This window comes from Oncorhynchus tshawytscha, unplaced genomic scaffold, assembly GCF_018296145.1.
Source record: "Oncorhynchus tshawytscha isolate Ot180627B unplaced genomic scaffold, Otsh_v2.0 Un_contig_3309_pilon_pilon, whole genome shotgun sequence".
In the NCBI taxonomy this organism is placed as follows: Eukaryota; Metazoa; Chordata; class Actinopteri; order Salmoniformes; family Salmonidae; genus Oncorhynchus; species Oncorhynchus tshawytscha.
Genome location: NW_024609672.1, coordinates 1 through 24,820, shown reverse-complemented (window position 1 = coordinate 24,820; position 24,820 = coordinate 1). Strand labels below are relative to the sequence as shown.

The following is a 24,820-nucleotide window of genomic DNA, read 5'->3' as shown; positions in this document are numbered from 1 at the left end:
AATCAGTGGAGTCCTATTAGTTTGGGCCCTTTTATTTGTGTCTTCCATTGTTTTATTCTGTAAAGACAAAAAGTGTCAGCCCCAGTCTGCAGCCCCACCACTTGGTATGTTATAAAGCTGAGGGATGGGGATTCAGCCAGCTGATTTCTCCGTCCATCGCACAGACAGGAAGAAAGAAAAGTGGAGGTGTATGTTTTGTGGTTAACTACTCATGGTGTGATTGTGGTAAAGTACAGGAACTCAAGTCTATTTGTTCTCCCGATCTGGAATACCTCACCATCAAATGCCGATCGCATTACATCCTAAGATAATCTTCTTCTGTCATTGTCACGACCATGTATTTCCCCCGAAGCCGACCCTCCGACGGCTCTATAGGGACTACGCATATCCTCAGGCCCAATTTATTGTGGCAGGGGACTATAATAAATGAAATCTGAGGAAAACACTACCAACGTTTTATCAACACATCTCCTGTGCTACTCGCGGATCGAGCTCTCCCCTTCGACAAGGCACTCCCCCGCCCTCCCTTTTGGCAAATCAGGTCATGCCTCCCCTCCTATAGGTAGAAACTTAAACAGGAAGCCCTAGGAAGTGCAACCTCATCCATATCCCACTGTGAATTCAATAGGGACTGGGTTGAAAATCGACCAACCTCAGATTTCTCACTTCCTGTTTGGATTTCTTCTCAGGTTTTTGCCTGCCATATGAGTTCTGTTATACTCACAGACATAATTCAAACAGTTTTAGAAACGGGGTTCTATATAGAATCGTATATAATGTTTCACAGCATGCTCTATTGCAGAGATATTTTTAGAATTGTTTATTTTACTGTAATATCTGTACATTTTATGATACAAAGAGATTCGTTTTCTAAGCTAGTAATTTTGGTGGTTCCAGTTTAGATGATCAAGGTAGTCTTAGTTTTCAGTATTCCCTACCCTAGCAGTCAATCTGAATGCGGGTGATTAACAATTCCACTTGTTGGATATGCTAATTCTGGCTTGATTCCAGTATTGAATTACACATCACTTTTTAATTTTTAATTTAATTTTTAATTTTACCCCTTTTTCTCCCCAATTTCGTGGTATCCAATTGTTTATTAGCTACCATCTTGTCTCATTGCTACAACTCCCGTACGGGCTCGGGAGAGACGAAGGTTGAAAGTCATGCGTCCTCCGATACACAACCCAACCAAGCCGCACTGCTTCTTAACACAGCGCCATCCAACCCGGAAGCCAGCCGCACCAATGTGTCGGAGGAAACACCGTGCACCTGGCAACCTTGGTTAGCGCGCACTACACCCGGCCCGCCACAGGAGTTGCTGGTGCGCGATGAGACAAGGACTTCCCTACTGGCCAAACCCCCTGACCCGGATGACGCTAGGCCAATTGTGCGTTGCCCCACGGACCTCCCGGTCGCGGCCGGTTTCGACAGAGCCTGGGCGCGGACCCAGAGTCACAGCTGGCGCTGCAGTACAGCACCCTTAACCACTGCGCCATACACATCACTTTTCAAGCCAGCATAATGTGACTTGCAGGCCTGATGTGGCCTGTAAACCAGGAAATGATTAATAAACTGTAATAGGGTATACTGTAGCTAGGCCCTCAAAGAAAGGCCTTATTTAAGTGATAATGCACAAGAAGCTCGTGTTCTGGAGGATATAATGGCATGGGGTGTTGTTAGGCCCTAGACAAACACCAGCTTTGAGGGTTTTATCACTTTTATACAAAGGGTTACCAAAATATTCAAATAATGATTTGCATATTTTCATTTAACGTTTTAATTAATTTATTCATACTATTTATCCTTCCACAAGATATAGTCCCGACACAAATCTAGGGTTGCTACCCAAGCCGGCTGGTCTATCGGTTCGGTTGCCAGAGAATTTAGAACGACCCAGTCGTTTGTTCTAAATGTTCTATTGCCATGCTTTCTGGCAGCGTTCTTATCCCTTGCTTGCTAGCTAGACAACTACGGATAACTTAGTCATGTCAAACAGTGCAGCCAGAACAACAACAGTAGCTGCATTAGCATTTGTTTAAGGTGTTTTCTAGTGACATTTATTTGGATACATCCAAAACGATGAGCTAATGATGCGCGATTTCACCTGGCATAGAAAATGTGATCTCCTCAGGACTCTGATGTTCAGAGGAGCTAGCCAACAACACAGCTAGCAGAATCACTTCAAACTGAAGCTGGAAAGACCGCAAACTAGCTGCACTTTGTTTCGTTTTACCTGTTTTCTATTGATAGTTCTTTGTATATATCCAGAAAAATTATGCCAGCTGATTCATGATTTCGACTGACTGAGAAAAGCTGCCTGCCTGTCTGTCTCATCCCGACTCCCGACACGTTTGCTGCTATGGGACAGCTGGAGAATGAATTTGAATATTGAAACAGTGTTGCAAATGTCGGAGAGACCTACAAAATTTTATTCAAATCTCTACTGTTGTAGATGCTTTTAATAGTGGAGATCAAGTTTACAGATGGCATGGCTGGGCTGATGAGACGGTGGATTCAGATGGAACAGAGTAAATTGGCTAAATCTATGACGTTAAAATGCCTGTGGTAACTTGTGGAATAGAAAACAGCTGGAATGCGGTTTTAACCAATCACCATTCAGGATTAGACCCACCCATTATATAAGATACATGTATTGTATTGTCATAAATAATTTAATTTGAAATGCTGATAAGGTTCTTGGTAGAACCCTTCATAGAGGCTTCTAGGTAGAACCATATACAGGGGGTTCTTTGAAGAACCCTACATAAAGGGTTTTAGATAGAACCTTCTACAAAGGCACCAAAAGAGTTGCCCAATGGGGACAAACCAAAGAACCCTGTATGGTTCTACTTAGCACTTGTTTTTCTTAAAGTGTAGAATCAGTCAATTCAGTTGTAGTTTTATCTTTAGAGTTTCCAACATAGCGTTATGGGAGGATACTAGCCAATCTTGATACAATGTGTTACCATATAGCATTGAAAATAGTCTCCTAACCAAAGATAAAGAGTTTAAACATAGAGTTGAAAAAGAAAAAAGGATTTGCACACAGTAAACACAATAAAGTAACGGAGTTAGTAAACACACTAAAGCTTACCTTTCAATTTGTCTGTCCATGTTAATCTCTCCACTCACCTGCTTGTTTATATCTCTGTTCTTTCTGTGAGAAAGTGGACACAGTGTATAGGTAGTGAATAGATATTTCTGAAGAGCTGGAGAGAGTTTGGTACCGTACACAATACACTGTATACTTTAGTTTTATTTTGACAAGTTGATGTTGAAATGCAGTGACAATGAGTCATCAAAACCATAGAAACAGACGATTACAAACACCCCCATATAATATACCCCCCTAAAAAAAAAAAAGACATCCAATTCAATCATATTTCATAGAATAAGGCTGATGTCATAAATACCATCACTATTCTAAAGCTCTGGTGCTTTCTGAATACCAAATCACTATTCTAAAGCTCTGGTGCTGTGCTAGACTGAATACCAAGTGTAACTATTCTAAAGCTCTGGTGCTGTGCTAGATCAAGTGTATCATTCTAAAGCTCTGGTGCTGTGCTAGACTGAATACCAAGTGTATCACTATTCTAAAGCTCTGGTGCTGTGCTAGACTGAATACCAAGTGTATCACTATTCTAAAGCTCTGGTGCTGTGCTAGACTGAATACCAAGTGTATCACTATTCTAAAGCTCTGGTGCTGTGCTAGACTGAATACCAAGTGTATCACTATTCTAAAGCTCTGGTGCTGTGCTAGACTGAATACCAAGTGTATCACTATTCTAAAGCTCTGGTGCTGTGCTAGACTGAATACCAAGTGTATCACTATTCTAAAGCTCTGGTGCTGTGCTAGACTGAATACCAAGTGTATCACTATTCTAAAGCTCTGGTGCTGTGCTAGACTGAATACCAAGTGTATCACTATTCAACTGAATGTATTTATCCAGACATCCTGAATGTTACTCAGTGACCATTAAAGCTATTGAGGATCAACATAGTATATGCATTGTATATATCTAAGTAAAACAAACATATAGTGCTGATATTATCAGAATTAAAACAATGCAGCATTAAACATTGTCCCCCTCAATGAAACCCCCCCTTCCCCCGGCAAATTCAAACGAGACTATGCTGATATTAACAAAACATGTGCCAGTTATAGTGCCACCTTGTGGTCGATATGAATGTTCCTGCATATGTTGGGTCTTGTTGACAGTGTTTTCAACATGTGTACCAAATTTGTTACAATACAAATATCTGTGACTGATTTGTGTTTCGGATCACATGAAAGTTTATTGGCCATTACGGCCATGTTGTTTTAGGTACTAGTCTGGAATTTATTGCGTTGAGAGACGTTTGTCCATACGAGCCGCATATCAAGTTTCTTGCTGATCGGTCATTCAGTGCCAGAGGAGAAGCGTTTGAAGTGTTTGTCACCAAATTCTAAATGGTGGAATATCCATCATGGTGGACCTTCTGGATCCCTGCTGCTAATGTGTTCCTTGTGAAGAGGAGGACCGATGTACTGAATTTCATGACTATTGGACAACCTGGGTGAGGGGCGTGACCTTTTCAAAATGTGCATTTTCAATTGCAAGTTATAGTGCCTCCACCTGGCCAGTCTGTGTCATTTAGAAAATGCCAGATCTCTACAGCAAGACACATCATACAACCAAGTTTCATCAAAAACAGTCTGATATCCCAGTCTGAGATATCGCGTGTGACAAACATACAAACGTGCTATCGGACAGAAACAGAGCCGATTTCATCATGGGGGACAGTAATCAGAACAACCTCTGAATTCTCTCCCAGATATGAAGTCATACCTTGTTGTGAGCCTGAGATATTGGTAATACAGGTCAACTGTTACATTGCTGCTGCATTCTGCACTCATCATGTCTAACAGACTGACAATGTTATTTATAGGCTTTGGTTTTTCCATTTATATTTAGAGGTTGGACGTTAGTGCGTGGGGCGCACTGATTGGTGTCCTCTCGTTACTCAGTATGTGTTACACCTGTGCTGGTTTGTCATCTCATTAGTGGGAAGGTGTTGGCCCAGGTGATATTGAAGAGTGGCCGGCCCACTGCTCCGTTAAGATCAGATAAAGGATTGTTCTTTTAGAAGTCAAATAATAATAACAAACATCAGTTAATAAACTACAGCGAAATATTCTCCCTGGTGTTTTATGAAAGAGTGAACTCTAATTGAGGTACTAATTTTACAGGTCAGTTTCAGGTCAGTTTCAGGTTCAAACTCAGTCTGTGTGATTGACAGGAGAGATGATCAGAGGGGCAGAGTTTTTACCACCATCATTGAGCAAAGGGCTGAAGTATGGATATAGTTTCTCAGTGAAGGTGTAGCCAGTGAAAGAGTAGATATGAGACCTGGCCTCCACATCATAAAATGAGACCTGACCCTCCTCATAATCCACAAACACCCCCACCTTCTGGGGCTTCTCTCTCATGCAGAGGTGGACACGGGTCGGGGCACAAGCTATGTACTTACTCCCATCCCTCAGGATCACTGCCCAGCGTCCATTATCAGGGCTTAATGCGACAGTCCCCTTTCTGTTGATAGACTCTCTGGCCACTCCTAAATTCCACTCCGTCTTCCCTGTAACAGTTACCTCATAGTAGAATCTCCCTGAGGAGAAGCCTTTCTTTCCCAGGACATTAACGGCAGAATCAAACCTCTTTGGGTTATCAGGGAGCTTCTGTTTTTTTTCTCCAGTTCTCACTTCTTTCCCATTCTTAGACAGAATGAGCCAGGGGCTTGCTGTATCAGGGTCCAGAATAACATCCACTGCATACTGCTGAATCCTCTTCAGCTCATCATCAAACAACCTCTTCATCTCACTCATGACTGTCTCTTCTAGCTGAGACACGGCTCTCCTCACAATCCCCACATACAGATCACTGTCCTTGGTGAGTGGAGGGCTGCACAGGGATGGGAAGCTCTGGAGGAGGTTTAGGTCGTCCTCAGTGTGTGAGACCTGCTCCAGCTCAGTGCTTCTTCTCTTTAGCTCAGTGGTTTCCTGCTCCAGCTCTTTAATGAGTTCTTCAGCCTTCCTCGGGGACTACAGTACATCCAGACAGATAGAGCACAGGAGACTACTGGAGGTGGCCATATCTAGACAGAGAAAGAAAAGTCAAACCGTAAAAAACCCCATCTAGAATCAGTCAACTAAATTGTAGTTTAAGCTTTAGAGTTTCCAACATTGTGTTATGGAGAGATACTAGCCATTTTAGACACGTGTTACATAGAAAATAGTACATAGAAAATAGTACTTTAACTAAAGAATAAAGAGTTTTAATATACTGTTGGAAAATAAAAATAATTTACTCACATCAAACATGGTTGAATTTAATCTTAATTTATCTGTCCATGTTAATCTCTCTACTGACCTGCATGCGTTTGTGGGTAATATCTTTGTATTTTCTGTGAGATAGACTGTGTATTTAATAGATATTTCTGAAGAGCTGGGGAGAGTTTATTCCGTACTCAATACACTGTATACTTAAGTTTCATTTCAGCAAAGTGACATTGTAATGCTCCTCCCAATCCCCTTCAGCAAAGTGATGTTGAAATGGTCCTCCCCTCTTCCTGGAACAGTTAACACCTTACATGGCTAAACTCTCTCAGATGCCAGTTTTCCATTGCCTGTAGATTATGAATGTTATAGCATGGATATTTTTTATTTAGATTTAAGCCAATAATACATTATTTAAGTTAAGGTGACTGTCCACTGTCATGTTTCTCTTGATAGTTTTCATCATTCACTCACTAATTCTTTGCCTTTATTTGCACAATGAGTGTTATGTTATTATCAGTTCAGAAAGGCAGACGGACAAGGTGTGATAACATGTACATTTATTTTTTAGTAAAAAATTATCTTCGAGAATTATATACAATGATGAGTCAGAAACAAACCATTCATTACACACAACCCAATATCACATATATTTCCCCACAGTTACATAAGTCTACTATTCCAAACTGATGTCATAAATAGCCATCACTATTCTAAAGCTCTGGGACTGTACTAGACCAAATACCAATTCTATCCCTTTCAACTGGATTTGAAAAATCCTCAATGTTACTCAGTGTTCATTACAGCTAATGAGGATCAACAGAGATATACAGTGTGCATAATACCTACACTCTTAGAAAATGGATTCCAAAAGGTTCTTTACGGAGGGATAGGGTTCTACCAAGAACTCTTTTGATCAGAAGAACCCTTTTTGGAAGACAATGGTTCTTTGATGATTCTTTGGAAGGCAAAACGGATTCTTTGGAAAGCAAGAAGCGTTCTACATAGAACCATATATAATATTTCCCAGCATGCTCTATTGCAGGAAGATTTCCAGAATAGTTTGTTTTACTGTAATATCTGTGTCTTTGCATGTACATTGAATGGTTGATTAATTGTATGCTACACAAAGATAATATCTAAACTAATCCAATCTGTTGGTAATTGGATTTATTGCACCCGTTACTGAGATAGTTGTTCCAGTTGAAATGATTGCCGTTGTCTCAGTATTTAATCTTTCCTACCCTGCAGGTTGGGGGTGATTAACAATTCCAATTGTTGGATATCCGAACGCTGGCTGGATTTAGGAATTACACATCACTTTGCAAGCCAGCATAATGTGACTATCAGGCCTGAAGTGGCCTGTAAACCAGGAGATTCCTAACACCAATGTGTTATGGCATAACTAGGCCCTCAGACAAAGGCCTTATGATACATGCAATGCATTGTCATAAATAATTACATTTTAAAGACTAATAAGGCTGGTGGAACCGTTCATAGTGTCCTAAGAAGAACCCTCCAAAGATAAAAGGTTTCTCGGTAGAACCCTTCATGGCAGTTCTGTGAAAAACCTTTAGATGTTAGTAGTTCTTGGTAGAACCCTACATAGAGGGTTCTATGTACAACCATAGAGAGGGGGTTATTTGAAGAATCCTACATAGTGGGTTATAGACAGAACCCTCTGCAAATGGTTGTACCCAGCACCAAAAAGGGTTGCCCCATGGTTACAAACCGAAAACACCTGTATGGCTCTACTTAGCACTATTTTTCTAAAGAGTGTAGGTAAAACAAACATGTAGTGCTGATATTATCTGATAAAAAATAACATCCCCTGAAATCTCTCCCAGATATGAAGTCCTACCTTGTTGTGAGCCTGAGATATTGGTAATACAGGTCAACTGTTACATAGCTGCTGCATTCTGTACTCATCATGTCTAACAGACTGACAGATGGACTACTGACTATAACAGACAACAAGCACATCAGTAATACTCTACAGTGAAATATTCTCCCTGGAGTTTCATAAAAGAGAACTCTAATTGAGGTACTAATTTTACAGGTCACTTACTTTCAGGTTCAAACTCAGTCTGTGTGATTGACAGGAGAGATGATCAGAGGGGCAGAGTTTTTACCATCATGATTAACACCAGGGTTGAAGCATGGATATAGTTTCTCAGTGAAGGTGCAGCCAGTGAAAGAGTAGATATGAGACATGGCCTCCACATCATAAAAGGAGACCAGCCCCTCCTCATAATCCACAAACACCCCCACCTTCTGGGGCTTCTCTCTAAGGGAGAGGGGGGTAAAGATGGGGGCGCAAGCTCCGTACTTCTATCGGTCAGGACCACAGCCCAGCATCCACTATCAGGGGACAGTGTGATATTCGCTTTCCTGTTTATAGACTCTCTTACCACTCCTAAACTCCATCCAGTCTTCCCTGTAACAGTTACATCGTAGTAAAATCTCCCTGAGGAGAATCCCTCCTTTCCCAAGACAATAAGGACAGGATCAAACCTCTTTAGGTTATTAGGGAGATTCTGTCGTGTGTCTCCATATCTTACTTCTTTCCGATCCTCAGACAGGATGAGTTTACAATGTGCTGTATCAGGGTCCAGAGACACATCCACTGCATACTGCTGAATCCTCTTCAGTTTGATTTCAGGCAGCTTCTCAATCTCTTTATTCAGTGTCTCCCCCAACTGACACACCGCTCTCCTCAAACTCATCACACAGAGATAACTGTGAACACTGATCTCAGACCAGTCCTTGGTGGGTGGAGGGGTGCATAAGGATGGAAAGCTCTGGACTAGATGGAGGTGATCCTCAGTGTGTGAGACCTGCTCCAGGTCAGTGCTTCTCCTCTTTAGCTCAGTGATTTCCTGCTCCAGCTCTTTAATGAGTTCTTCAGCCTGCCTCTCTGCTGCTTCCTGCTTCTTCTCAATCACCTCAATGAGATCAGCCTGGTTGTTTTCAATGGAGCGCATCAGAACAGTGAAGACCTGAGCGCTGTCTGTAATCTCTCTCTCTGAGTTTCTCTTGCTGAGCTCTACTGAGTGTTTGATATCCTGAACCTTCTCCAGTTTCTCCTGGATTTGCTGTTGCACTTTTGCCTGTGTTTTTTCCAATTTACCCTTCCTCTCTCCAAACTCTTCCTCGAGAGGGACAGTATGGTGAGTCTCGTGGTCTGTTTTTATGCACAAGACACAAACACACATCTGGTCATTCCTACAGAACAACTCCAGGAGTCTCTTGTGTGTCTTGCAAATTCTGTCTTCCAGGTTCTCAACAGGGTTGATCAGCTTGTGTCTCCTTAAGGCTGTGACTCTCTGATGAGGCTCCAGGTGAGTCTCACAGTAAGAGGTCAGACACACCAGGCAGGACTTCAGTGCCTTGAGCTTCATCTCAGTGCAGACATCACAGGACACTTCTCCAGGTTTGGCAGGGCATTGGTCTGGGCTGCTGGTAGCTTTCCTTTTAACTGACTTCCTGAACTGAGCAGCCATCTCAGAAATGAAAGCATTAACAAAGAGAGCTGGTCTTTTATCAAATGTATTTGTACACATGGGGCACTGGCACAGGTCATTGGTATCCCAGTACTTCCTGATACAGGCCATGCAGAAGTTGTGTCCACATTGAATAGAGACTGGCTCCGTGAACACATCCAGACAGATGGAGCACAGGAACTGCTCTTTAGACAGGACATTGCTGGAGGATGCCATATCTAGACAGAGAAAAAGTGAAACTAATGTTTTTATCTTGAAAAAATTGGTTCCACAAATGTTATTTGCGGAGGGATATGGTTCTACCAAGAACTGTTGTGATCAGAAGAACCCTTTTAGGAAGAAAACGGTTCTTTGTAAATCAAGGGGTTCTACCTGGAATGTGTAACATCCTAAGAACTGTTTTTTGAAAGAAAGTTTTTTTTAATGATTCTTTGGAAGGCAAGAAGGGTTCAACATAGAACCATACATAATATTTTACAGCATGCTCTATTGCAGGGAGGTTTTCAGAATTTGTTGTTTTACTCTAATAATGTATCTGTGTTTTTGTATGTACGTTGATACATTTTATGCTACACAAAGATAAATAACATACAGTTTTCTAAACTAATCCATTCTGTTAGTTAGTGGATTTATTGCACACATTACTGAAATGGTTGTTCCAGTTTAGATGATTGAGGTAGTCTCTCTATTCAATCTTCCCTACCCTGACAGTCATTCTGAATGCAGGTTGCGGGTGATTAACAATTCCACTTGTTGGATATCCTAATTCTGGCTGGATTCCAATATGAATTACACATCACTTTGCAAGCCGGCATAATGGGACTTGCAGGCCTGGTGTGGCCTGTAAACCATTATATTCCTAACACCACTGTGTTAGGGTATAACTAGGGCCTCAAAGAAAGGCCTTATTATATATATTATGTCTTGTATTGGCTCCTGAGTGGCACAGTGGTCTAAGGCAAAGCATTTCAGTGTTAGAGGTGTAACTACAGACACCCTGGGTCGAATCCAGGCTGTATCACAACCGGCCTAGATTGGGAATCCCATAGGGCGACTCACAATTGGCCCAGCGTTGTCCGGGTTTGGCCAGTGTAGGCCGTCATTGTAAATAAGAATTTGTTCTTAACTGAATTGCCAAGTTAAATAAAGGATCAATCATTAAACAAATAAGATTCAACTACATTTTAAAGGCTAATAAGGCTGGAGGGTTCTAATCGTTCAGAGGGTTTTAGTCGTAACCCTCCAAAGATAAAAAGGTTCACGGTAGAAGCCTTCATAGACAGTTCAAGCAAGAACCTTTAGCTGATCATTTTTGGGGGGTACAACCCTTCCTAGAGGGTTCTAGGTAGAACCATATACAGGCAGTTAACTTATGGGTACAAGCCAAAGAACCCTGTATGGTTCTACTTAGCACCTTTTTTTCTGACTGTATAATCAGTTGTAGATTTATCTTTAGAGTTTCCAACATAGCGTTATGGGTGGATACTAGCCAATCTTGATACAATGTGTTACCATATAGCATTGAAAATAGTCCCCTAACCAAAGGATAAAGAGTTTAAACATACCGTAGAAAAAAGGATTTGCACACAGTAAACACGATAAAGTAACGGAGTTAGTAAACACACTAAAGCTTACCCACAATTTGTCTGTCCATGTTAATCTCTCCACTCACCTGCATGTGTTTGTGGATAATATCTCTGTCCTTTCTGTGAGAAAGATATAGATTTATCTGAAGAGCTGAAGAAAGTTTGGTACTGTACACAATACACTGTGTACTTCAGTTTCATTTCTGCTTAGTGACAGTGCAATGCTCCTCCCCATCCACATTTCTTCCCCATCCACTGTTCCTCATGGAAGTTAACCCATTACATTGCTGAACTCTCAGATGCCAGTTGTCCATTGTCTGTAGAGTAGGAATTGTTAGTGTGTATATGCTCCTCCCCATCCACATTTCTTCTTAGTGACAGTGCAATGCTCCTCCCCATCCACATTTCTTCTTGCTCCTCCCCATCACATTTCTGTGACAGTGCAATGCTACACACACACAACACACACACACACACACACACACACACACACACACACACACACACACACACACACACACACACACACACACACACACACAGTACCAGTCAAAAGTTTGGACACACCTACTTATTCAAAGGTTTTTCTTTATTTTGACTATTTTCTACATTGTAGAGTTTGAAGGTAGGTCTTGAAATACATCCACAGGCACACCTCCAATTGACTCAAATGATGTCAATTAGCCTATCAGAAGCTTCTAAAGCCATGACATCATTTTCTGGAATTTTCCAAGCTGTTTAAAGGCACAGTCAACTTAGTGTATGTAAACTTCTGACCCACTGGAATTGTGATACAGTGAATTAGAAGTGAAATAATCTGTCTGTAAACAATTGTTGTAAAAATTACTTGTGTTATACACAAAGTAGAAGTTTGAACCGACTTGCCAAAACTATAGTTTGTTAACAAGAAATTTGTGGACTGGTTGAAAAACAAGTTTTAATGACTCCAACCTAAGTGTATGTAAACTTCCAACTTCAACTGTATCTGATGAAAAATCATCATAACATACCGTGTTATGATCCTGAGATATTTGGTAATACAGGTAGCCTATGTTACATAGCTGCTGCATCCTGTACTCATCATGTCTAACAGAAAATAAACTACAGTGAATTATTCTCCCTGATGTTTGAAACCACTCTAAATTAATTTAGGTATTTATTTTACAGGTCAGTTACTTTCACGTTCAAACTCAGTCTGTGTGATTGACAGGAGAGATGATCAGAGGGGCAGAGTTTTTACCATCATGATTAACACCAGGGTTGAAGCATGGATATAGTTTCTCAGTGAAGGTGCAGCCAGTGAAAGAGTAGATATGAGACCTGGCCTCCACATCATAAACGGAAACCTGACCCTCATCATAATCCACAAACACCCCCACCTTCTGGGGCTTCTCTCTTAGGGAGGATCACTGCCCAGTGTCCATTATCAGGGCTCAATGTTATTGTCCCCTCTCTGTTGACCGACACTGTAGAGACTCCTAAATTCCACTCAGTCTTCCCTGTAACAGTTACCTCATAGTAGAATCTCCCCGAGGAGTAGCTCTCCTTTCCCAAAACATTAACGGCAGAATCAAACCTCTTTGGGTTATCAGGGAGATTCTGTCGTGTGTTTCTATCTTTTACTTGTTTCCCGTCCTCAGACAGGATGAGTTTACAATGTGCTGTATCAGGGTCCAGAGACACATCCACTGCATACTGCTGAATCCTCTTCAGTTTGATTTCAGGCAGCTTCTCAATCTCTTTATTCAGTGTCTCCCTCAACTGACACACCGCTCTCCTCAAACTCATCACACAGAGATCACTGTGAACACTGATCTCAGACCAGTCCTTGGTGAGTGGAGGGCTGCACAGGGATGGGAAGCCCTGGAGGAAATAAAGATGGTCCTCAGTGTGTGAGACCTGCTCCAGGTCAGTGCTTCTCCTCTTTAGCTCAGTGATTTCCTGCTCCAGCTCTTTAATGAGTTCTTCAGCCTGCCTCTCTGCTGCTTCCTGCTTCTTCTCAATCACCTCAATGAGATCAGCCTGGTTGTTTTCAATGGAGCGCATCAGAACAGTGAAGACCTGAGCGCTGTCTGTAATCTCTCTCTGAGTTTCTTTTGATGAGCTCCAGTTTCTCCTGGATTTTCTGATGCACTTCTGTCTCTGTTTTTCCTAATTTACCCTTCCTCTCTCCAAACTCTTCTTCTAGAGGGACAGTATGGTGAGTCTTGTGGTCTGTTTTCATGCACAAGACACAAACACACATCTGGTCATTCCTACAGAACAACTCCAGGAGTCTCTCATTCATCTTGCACATCCTGTCTTCTAGGTTCTCCACAGGGTCGATCAGCTTGTGTCTCTTTAAGGCTCCATGTGAGTCTCGCAGTAAGAGGTCTGACACACGAGGCAGGACTTCAGGGCCTTGAGCTTCGTCTCAGTGCAGACATCACAGGACATAGCTGTAGGACATAGCTTAGCTGTAGTTTTAGCATTAGAGTTGCCATCATTGCGTTAATGGCAGATACTAGCCAATCTTGATACATGGTGTTACCAAATAACATAGAAAATAATCCTATTACAAAAGGATAAAAAGTTTTACATACAATAAACACGGTAAAGTTCATCTTCAACTATAAATGTTCATCTCTCTATTCACCTTTATGTGTTTGTGGTCATTTATTATCTTTGTCCTTTCTGTGAGATAGTAGACTCAGTGTGTACGTATTTAATAGATATTTATGAATAACCTGAGTGTGGTACCGTACCCAATACACTGTATACAGTACTTTAATTTCTGCAAAGAATGTTGAAATGCTTCTCCCCATCCAATACAGCTATGTACCTTGTTCTTCCTGGAGCAGTTAAGCCAGGACCACTGTTTTCCCACTTGGACAGATTTTGACGGGAGTGAAACCTCTCGCTTCAGCTCTCTCTCTCTGGGAATACTCATCTATTGCGTCAATAGTATTTCTGTACATATTTTTGAGTTATATCATGTTGTTATGTGTCTTGTATACCAATCCGTCACCTCAAAGGAAGTCCCCTCAGAAAATGAGTTGTTTAAGTCAAATGATCAAAACGAGTTGTAAATATCACGGAGTGGGCCTTTAACTCTATGTGAATACTAATGTGTGTGTATGCGTATGTGTTTGTCTATCCCACAGCCACCATTGTGCTGAATGAGCTGAACTGGACAGACGCATTAGAGGCCGTGTTTAGGAAGAACAAGGAAGAGGATCCTACTCTACTGTGGCAGGTGTTTGGCAGCGCCACCGGATTGGCTCGCTACTTCCCAGGTGAGTAGCCAGCCAGCCAATCGGCTTACGCCATCAGCCCATGACCTTAAAGTGGCTATTGATGGAGACGTAATGCGCTGGGCCACTTTGTCACGTTGTATTTACTCAGCACTCACACACACTGAAAAAATACACAGAAAGAGAGAGAAAGTTCACTCTCTCTCACTCTCACACACACACACACTCCCTCTCTCTCTCTCAAACACACACACATACACACACACACTCCCTCTCTCTCAAACACACACACATACACACACACACTCCCTCTCTCTCAAACACACACACATACACACACACACTCCCTCTCTCTCTCAAACACACACACATACACACACACTCCCTCTCTCTCTCTCAAACACACACACATACACACACACACTCCCTCTCTCTCAAACACACACACATACACACACACACTCCCTCTCTCTCAAACACACACACATACACACACACACACAATAGAGCACTCTCTCACACACAAGCGGAGGTTGGGAAAACAGTCACGGCAATCCCTGTGTTTGTCACCAAGGCCTGGGTAGCTATGGGCTTGTGACACAGACACAGGGAGGGGGACAGAGACAAGGACACGGGACACGGGGACAGCCATCAATAGCCTCCTTATGCCCTACCTCTGACATGACCGACCTGAAAAGCACTTTGTGAACATTGTTAATGTAGAAAGTTTTTTTTTAAATATACTGTCACGATTTACTAGGAGTGGTGGGTGGAATCAGGCGCAGAGAGCAGGGTTCAGTAGATTGTCAATTTATTCTCCGGCGCACAAAAACGGTCACGCCAACACACAGGGCGCATACAATTGACTAGCCCAAACACAAGACCAAAATAGTCCGGAGAATATACACACGAAAACCACCATACAACAGAGTAACAAGAAACAATCCCGCACAAAACAAGGGCGGGACAACCTACTATATATAAGGATGCTAATTAAACTAAAATACACACAGGTGACACTAATAAGACAAAACCAACAGACAAACGAAAAAGGGATCGGTAGTGGCTAGTAGGACGGTGACGACGACCGCCGAGCAGGGGAGCCAACTTCGGCGGAAGTCGTGACATATACAGTACCAGTCAAAAGTTTGGACACCTACTCATTCAATATTTTTCTTTTTCTTTTTTTATTTACTATTGTCTACATTGTAGAATAATAGTGAAGACATCAAAACTATGAAATTGCACATGGAATCATGTAGTAACCAAAAAAGTGTTAAACAAATCAAATAAAAAAGCCAGTCTTTGCCTTGATGAGAGTTTTGCACACTCTTGGCATTCTCTCAACCAGCTTCAGAAGGAATGCTTTTCCAACCATCTTGAAGGAGTTCCCACATATGCTGACCACTTGTTGGCTGCTTTTACTTCACTCTACAGTCCAACTCATCCCAAACCTTCTCAATTGAGTTGAGGTGTTTTCCAGGTCATTGTCCTGTTGCCTGTTGGAAAACAAATGATTGTCCCACTAAGCACAAACCAGATGGGATGGCATATCACTGCAGAATGCTGTGGTAGCCATGCTGGTTAAGTGTGCCTTGAATTCTAAATAAATCACAGACAGTGTCACCAGCAAAGCACCCCCACACAATCACACCTCCTCCTCTATGCTTCACTGTGGGAACCACACATGCAGAATCAATCAATCAATCAATCAAATCTATTTATAAAGCACTTTTTACTTCAGCTGGTGTAACAAAGTGCTATACAGAAACCAGCCTAAAACCCCAAACAGCAAGCAATGCAGATGTAGAAGCACGGCGGCTAGGAAAACTCCCTAGAAAGGCAGGAATCCAGGAAGAAACTTAGAGAAGAACCAGGCTCTGATGGGTGATCAGTCATCTTCTGGCTGTGCCGGGTGGAGATTATAACAGAACATAGCCAAGATGTTCAAACGTTCATAGATGACCAGCAGGGTCAAGTAATAATAATCACAGTGGTTGTCGAGGGTGCAACAGGTCAGCATGACCAGGTGGACTGGGGACAGTAAGGAGTCATCAGGCCAGGTAGTCCTGAGGCATGGTCCTAGGGCTCAGGTTCTCAGAGAGAGAGAGACGGAGAATTAGAGCGAGCATACTTAAATTCACACATGACACCGGATAAGACAGGAGAAATACTCCAGATATAAAAGACTGACCCTAGCCCCCCGACACATAACCTACTGCAGCATAATTACTGGAGGCTGAGACAGGAGGGGTCAGGAGACACTGTGGCCCCATCCGACTATACCCTAGACAGGGCCAACCTGGCAGGATAAAGCCCCACCCACTTTGCCAAAGCACAGCCCCCCCCACCACTAGAGGGATATCTTCAACCACCAACTTTCTACCCTGAGACAAGGCCAAGTATAGCCCACAAAGATCTCTGCCACGGCACAACCCAAGGGGGGGCGCCAACCCGGACAGAAAGATCACGTCAGTGACTCAAACCACTCAAGTGACGCACCCCTCCTCGGGACGGCATGGAAGAGCACCAGTAAGCCAGTGACTCAGCCCCTGTAATAGGGTTAGAGGCAGAGAATCCCAGTGGAGAGAGGGGAACCGGCCAGGCAGAGACAACAAGGGCGGTTCGTTGCTCCAGTGCCTTTCCGTTCACCTTCACACTCCTGGGCCAGACTACACTCAATCATAGGACCTACTGAAGAGATGAGTCTTCAATAAAGACTAAAAGGTTGAGACCGATTCTGGTTCACTCACATGGGTAGGCAGACCATTCCATAAAAATGGAGCTCTATAGGAGAAAGCCCTGCCTCCAGCTGTTTGCTTAGAAATTCTAGGGACAATTAGGAGGCCTGCGTCTTGTGACCGTAGCATATGTGTAGGTATGTATGGCAGGACCAAATCAGAGAGATAGGTAGGAGCAAGCCCATGTAATGCTTTGTAGGTTAGCAGTAGAACCTTGAAATCAGACCTGGCCTTAATAAGGAAGCCAGTGTAGAGAGGCTAGCACCTGATTAATATGATCAAATATTTTGGTTCTAGTCAAGATTCTAGCAGCCGTGTTTAGCACTAACTGAAGTAAGATCTTAACCAGGCTACAACTTGTCCATGTAGACTAATGTGGGTTTCCAATCTCTCCAAAAGAATGTGGTGATCGATGGTATCAAAAACAGCACTAAGGTCTAGGAGCACGAGGACAGATGCAGAGCCTTGGTCTGACGCCATTAAAAGGTAATTTACCACCTTCACGAGTGCAGTCTCAGTGCTATGATGGGGTCTACAACCAGACTGAAGCTTTTCGTATACATTGTTAGTCTTCATGAAGGCAGTGAGTTGCTGCGCAACAGTTTTTTCTAAACTTTTTGAGAGGAATGGGAGATTTGATATAGGCCGTTCACCTACTCTGCGTCTCACAAAGACACGGCGGTTGGAACCAAAAATCTCAAATTTGGACTCCTCAGACCAAAGGACAGATTTCCACCGGTCTAATGTCCATTGCTTGTGTTTCTTGGCCCAAGCAAGTCTCTTCTTATTATTGGTGTCCTTTAGTAGTGGTTTCTTTGCATCAATTTGACCATGAAGGCCTGATTCATGCAATCTTCTCTGAACAGTTGATGTTGAGATGTGTCTGTTACTTGAACTCTGTGAAGCATTTATTTGGGCTGCAATATGAGGTGCAGTTAACTCTAATGAACTTGTCCTCTGCAGCAGAGGTAACTCTGGGTCTTCCTTACCTGTGACGTTCCTTATGAGAGCCAGTTTCATCATAGCGCTTGATGGTTTTTGCGACTGCACTTGAAGAAACTTGAACAATTCATGACATTTTCCGCATTGACTGACCTTCATATCTTAAATGAATGATGGACTATCACTTCTCTTTGCTTATTTGAGCTGTTCTTGCTTGCCATAATATGAACTTGGTCTTTTACCAAATAAGGCTATCTTCTCTATACCACCCCTACCTTGTCACAACACAACTGATTGGCTCAAACACATTAAGAAGGAAAGACATTCCACAAATTAACTTTTAACTGTTATTTGAAATGCATTCCAGGTGACTATCTCATGAAGATGGTTGAGAGAATGCCAAGAGTGTGCAAAGCTGTCATCAAGGCAAACGGTGGCTACTTTGAAGAATATAAAATCTAAAATATATTTTGATTTGTTTAGCACTTTTTTGGTTACTACATGTGTTATTTGATAGTGCTGATGTCTTCACTATTATTCTACTGTGTAGAAAATAGTACAAATAAAGAAAAACCCTTGAATGAGTAGGTGTGTCCAAACTTTTGACTGGTACTGTATTTCAGATTTGTTGAATATAATAACATCAGCTGAAACAGTATTAAGTGTGTGCTAAAGCAATCTATTCACTCTTTATGGTAGTAAGTTAGACTGGGATTCAAGTAAGTTTAAGTTGAGAAAAAAGAAGAAACCTACACACTGCTCTTGCTAGTATCACTGCTGTTATTAAGTTTTATGTGTCAGCCTTAAGGCCTTCTTTAGAGCTTTTGTGAGTGTTTTTCATTTGCACCCTTATGTAGACATTGCTCCACCCACATCCGTTCAATGCAGAGAATGGTGTTGAAGTCAAGGAAAATGAAACGTGTCACCAAATATAACAATGTGCATTTCAGAAGCATTCTAATAAAATGTGTACATAAAACCTATTCAACACGTCTGTAAAACCACATTTATAATAAAAGTGAGTTGAATATACAATGCAGTGTTTAAAGTCAAACTGTTATGATGATAACATTCAGCTGGTTAGTAGTCTCTGTCTGGACTCAAATGAAGCATTATGCTTTTACTGTGAAGTGTGTTGTCTTTTCAAATGCACTTTAAATAAAGCTTGATTTGATTTAAATTGTCTTTGTTCCCAGCATCCCCTTGGATGGACTCGCGAAAAACGCCCAATAAGATTGACCTCTACGACGTCCGGCGGCGACCGTGGTGAGTGGAGACATTGAGTCGCCGCCTGTCTCGTTTGTCTCCTCGTTCTCCAACTCTCCTAGTGTTTCTCAGAACATTACCTGTCCTGCTTGAACCTAGCTTTTTGGTCCCCATATTAAACACTGTTTGAGAAACACACACACACACACACACACACACACACACACACACACACACACACACACACACACAGATGCATAACCCTGTTACTTTACAATTGACATTTAAAAGTCAGCCTGCTTTTGACAATGTTTTTTTTTCTGTTGGTCTATTTGGTGGAATCATTAGACACGAGGTAAACGTCTCACGTGGTTTTTCACCACTGTATTTATTTGCTTGTTTGTTTACCAGGTACATCCAGGGGGCAGCGTCTCCTAAGGACATGCTGATCCTAGTGGATGCGTGAGTGACTCTCTTTTTGTGATTCATATTTACAGTCAGAATCCATTTCATGACCAGTCATAAAAACAAGTTCCGACTTCCCCCCACCACCAGCCTGTAATGAGCTTAGAGCTGCATCAGCACGCTCATGACTTGGAGAGACTGAGGAAATAGAATACGTCATGAACTATAGCGAAACCATCATTTGTTTTGCTGTGAATGTACACTACTGTTCAAAAGTTTGGGGTCTCTTAGAAATGTCCTTGTTTTTGAAAGAAAAGCAATTTTTTTGTCCATTAAATTAACATCAAATTGATCAGAAATGCAATGTAGACAATGTTAATGTTGTAATTTTTTTTAATGTTTTGAATTTTTTTTAATGGAATATCTACATAGGCGTACAGAAGCCCATTATCAGCAACCATCACTCCTGTGTTCCAACGGCACGTTGTGTTAGCTAATCCAAGTTTATCATTTTAAAAGGCTGAATGATCATTAGAAACCCCTTTTGCAATTATTTTAGCACAGCTGAAAACTGTTGTGCTGATTAAAGATGCAATAAAACTGTCCTTCTTTAGACTAGTTGAGTACATGAAGCATCAGCATTTGTGGGTTTGTTTACAGGCTCAAAATGGCCAGAAACAAATAACTTTCTTCTGAAACTCGTCAGTCCTATTCTTGTTCTGACAAATGAAGGCTATTCCATGAGAGAAATTGCCAAGAAACTGAATATCTCGTACAACGCTGTGTACTACCCCCTTCACAGAGCAGCGCAAACTGGATCCAACCAGAATAGAAAGAGGAGTGGGAGGCACAATTGAGCAAGAGGACAAGTATATTAGATTGTCTAGTTTGGGAAACAGACACCTCACAAGTCCTCATTGGCAGATTCATTAAAAAGTACTCGCAAAACACCAGTCTCAACGTCAACAGTGACGAGGCGACTCCGGGATGCTGGCCTTCTAGTTCTTTCAAAACAGTTTCTAAGTGATCCCAAACTTTTGAACTGTAGTTTACACTTAAGAATTCTCAACCACAATTACACTTTTGTTTACATTTTTATATTTTAGTAATTTTATTCAAAGTGAATTACAGTCAGTGGTTAGTATTACACAGACCTTACACATAGGGTCGAAGACCCTGGTTCGATTCCAGGCTTTATCACAACCGGCCGTGATTGAGAGTCCCATATGGCAGCACACAATTGGCCCAGCGTCATCCGGGTTTGAGTAGGCCGTCGTTGTAAATAAGAATTTGTTCTTAACTGACTTGCCTAGTTATATAAAGGTTCAATAAAAAAAATTAAAGAAATGAAACAACATCGGATCAAGCTAATAAGTACACAATTTTCATTGTTTTGGACCAAAAAATAAAACAATACGACAATAGGAATTGTCTGTTGAAAAATGGGGAAATCCTGTAGGTGTCGTAATGGAGTGCCTACATTTAGGAACTCACTTATTCGTTTTCTTGTAAAACTAAAGTGACAGTGGTTGTGTAAGTGCTGCTACTACCTGTAGCCTGCTTTACACACCTGATACAAGGCAATTACAAGAGTCCCTATAAACTCCAACAATACTCCCTGGGTATATGGCTATTTAATGTAAAGTACATCAGAAATCACGTGGAAACTTGGAAACGTAGAGCAAGACAGCCAGACTACTTTGTCTTAAAGCTGAAAGATGTCACTTTTTGGGGGACCCACCCAGATTCACATAGAGTTATTGATCTGTCATTCTCATTGAAAGCAAGAAGCGGTACATCAACTTCAAAAGGCTGAAAATACAATAGTTTGGGTTATATGAAAGATATTCCACAGCGGTTTAGATGGTATAATGATTCTCTACACTAGACTTGCTTGTTTTGTCACCTAAATAGAAATTAGACAAACTATTACAATTTGAACAACCAGGAAATGGGGGAGCGATTTCTGCATAGTGCATCTTCAATCAAACCACTATATGCTATTGTATCAACTACACACTAGGCTATCAATGTCATGGTTATCTAGTTCATCAGCAAATCCCTGCTGTATACTGTACATAACATGCATAACGGTATCATCTTATTATGTGCTAATGAGAATTGCCTATAGGGAGTTTTTTTGTTGTCATGGAACTAAAACGATTTGTCTATATTAGATGGGTAAAGCCCCTGCACCCTGATTAATCGTCTGTGCCTGGAATGGAAAGGCTGGCACCGCACCAGCACCTAAATGAGAACAATAAAAAATATATATATGAAAAATCCATTTCGCCCCCCTTAGCTCTTGACGCGAGGTAGATAATTGGCCCGATTGACAGGCTATTTCAACATCAAAGCCGTGCTGCTGCCGTCGTGGGGATGCCCGAGCAGAAGGAATATAAAAGAAACAACCCTTCACTTCTCCTTTTTTCCGTTCTGTGCATTTTGTCTTTACCTGCAACCAATTAAACCATGTATTTATAAATAGACCATCTGCTCTCAACTTCTCTCACATCCAATTTTAACTTGAGTGGTGCTTTGTTCAAGTGTAGGCCTATATCATTAAATGTCCAATTCTCGGCGCCGCTACGACAACACAAAATGTCAGAGTTAAAGTGACTCACTCTATGCTAATGTTAGCCTTTCATGTAGCGTTAGCGTCGGCTAGATGAGGCATGGTGATAGCGCTTTAAGTCCATTGCTGGGTTAGCCTAATGACGCTAGCCACTTCCCCTCACATGTTTATCCTGATAGGCCTATATCTAGAGAGCCTATTAGTGTTAGCTAAAAGCCTAGTAGTCATGCAGCCTGTGGTTGTTTTAATGCCTCTTTGTCTCTGCATTTGTCCCAAATGGCACCCTATTCCCTATAGTGCACTACTTTTGACCAGAGTCCCATACAGCGCTAGTCAAAAGTAGTGCACTGTATGGGGTATAGGGTAGCACACCATTTAGCACACGACTCATGTCTCCCACTTCATCACACTCAATGTTAGTTTTATAGCTTCAGCCGTGGCAAATTTAAAGGGCAATGTCTTTCTGGGCCCCTGAATGCTAACAGGCTAGTTAGTGGTCTTATTGCATATGTAATGACGGCACCACACTTAGGCCTAGTGCTAAATATGAATTACAGTATGGTGGTGTTGGTTGAGTCAGATACATTTGTTGTTTATGTGGTCTGATTCCCCTTGCTCATTACTCTGCTGCGGATATAGATGTGTTCACCGAAGAGATATTCAATTGAAATTCCTCCACACAAACAAGAGAAATACAACAACAGACTATTTTAGCTCTTGGCTGAAGGAAGCAATCCAGTTCAAGTTAAATCCAGATCAAACAAACACATATTTGTCTGGATAACACAGTCCTAGATGTGTAGCATCGGGTAATAACCTGCTCCTGTGGTACTTAATGCCCTTTCTCTCCTTCCTGTAGGTGTCTGAGTTAACGCTCAAACTGATCCACACCTCCAGACCAGACAATGACTGTTTTTCATGGTTATTTTCCCATTACATTATAGTAACAGGCACGTAATAACACAGTCATAGGTATGTAATAACAGGTTATAACGTCTGTCCGTAGGAGTGGCAGTGTCTCTGGTCTCACCCTCAAGCTAATCCACACCTCTGTCAACGAGATGCTGGAGACCCTGTCTGACGATGACTACGTCAATGTGGTCTATGTGAGTATCCAAGGCAGTTGGCAGAACGTGGTCTTTACACATTAGGCTATTTATCGGACGAATGGAATGACTGTGATCTTTACCCATTGTAATTATAGGACAAATGGAATGACTGTGATGTTTACCCATTATAATATAGGACGAATGCAATTACTTTGTGCTAGTCGTTATTGTGTTTGAGGAATGGGTTCTTGGAATGAAAAGCCAACTGACATTTACTCTTGTGGTGCTGACCTGTTGCACCCTCTACAACCACTGTGATTATTATTTGACCCTGCTGGTCATCTATGAACGTTTTAACATCTTGAAGAACGATCTGGACTTAATGGCCATGTACTCTTATCTCTATCGGCACAGCCAGAAGAGGACTGGCCACCCCAAAGAACCTGGTTCCTCTCTAGGTTTCCTCCTACGTTCCTGCCTGTCTAGGGAGTTTTTCTTGGCCACCGAGCTTCTACATCTGCATTGCTTGCTGTTTGGGGGTTTAGGCTGGTTTCTGGCCTTTTGGTTAAAGTGATCTGGATAAGTGGATGGATTTGTATGTCTTTAATCAGATATGGGCTTGAAAATACACACACGTGTGTGTGTGTGTGTGTGTGTGTGTGTGTGTGTGTGTGTGTGTGTGTGTGTGTGTGTGTGTGTGTGTGTGTGTGTGTGTGTGTGTGTGTGTGTGTGTGTGTGTGTGCCTATAGTTCTGTGTGTTCAGTGTGCCCGTGTGTGTGTGCCTATAGTTCTGTGTGTTCAGTGTGCCCGTGTGTGTGTGCCTATAGTTCTATGTGTCAAGTGTGCCCATATACAATTATCTGTGTTCAGCAGAGTCAAGTTTATCAGAGTGTAAATCCGGGGCATGTGTAACCAACACAACGGCAGCCCATGTGAGCGCCAGATAGATGATATGACAGTGGTGAGGAATGATGAAATACAGATGCGACTATCCAGTTCCCGAACTTAAAACTAAGGAGATTAATAGAGAAGTCCCTGCAACTATTGGAAATTCTGTGAGAAACTGGATTTCCCGAGCGTTAAGGGGCTGGGGACGGGGGACATCTCCATCCATAATTATTTAGAAACCGCCCCAGCATGTTAGTCTTTATTTGGATCTGCAGAAACACAAGTCCCCCTGTGGTGATATATGAAAACTTTCCATCAATCCCCCCAGTTCTTATGTCTCCACACCCTTCCGTTTCTTTAGGTTATGGGGTTT

The 24,820-nt window shown here is 42.0% G+C and overlaps 2 protein-coding genes across 2 annotated transcripts in view; one reads left to right on the top strand and one right to left on the bottom strand.

Moving 5' to 3' along the window:
- The window catches only part of LOC112235490 (voltage-dependent calcium channel subunit alpha-2/delta-1-like), a 131,555-nt gene extending 107,689 nt beyond the window's left edge, over positions 1-23,866 (top strand). Inside the window, exons 7-10 of the mRNA XM_042316847.1 lie at positions 14,552-14,683; positions 19,521-19,590; positions 19,942-19,992; positions 23,517-23,866. Coding sequence (XP_042172781.1) covers positions 14,552-14,683; positions 19,521-19,590; positions 19,942-19,992; positions 23,517-23,661 — 398 coding nt within the window. The 3' untranslated portion in view covers positions 23,662-23,866. The remainder of the gene's footprint in view (positions 1-14,551; positions 14,684-19,520; positions 19,591-19,941; positions 19,993-23,516) is intronic.
- LOC112243650 (E3 ubiquitin-protein ligase TRIM39) lies at positions 3,553-11,609 on the bottom strand. The gene is made up of 4 exons (XM_042316848.1): positions 11,495-11,609; positions 9,069-10,040; positions 9,028-9,034; positions 3,553-5,945 (listed from the first exon to the last, which is right to left on the bottom strand). Exons 1-4 carry the CDS (start codon positions 11,607-11,609, stop codon positions 5,264-5,266), a joined length of 1,776 nt encoding a protein of 591 aa, XP_042172782.1. The 3' UTR covers positions 3,553-5,263.
- Positions 23,867-24,820: the final 954 nt, after the last annotated feature.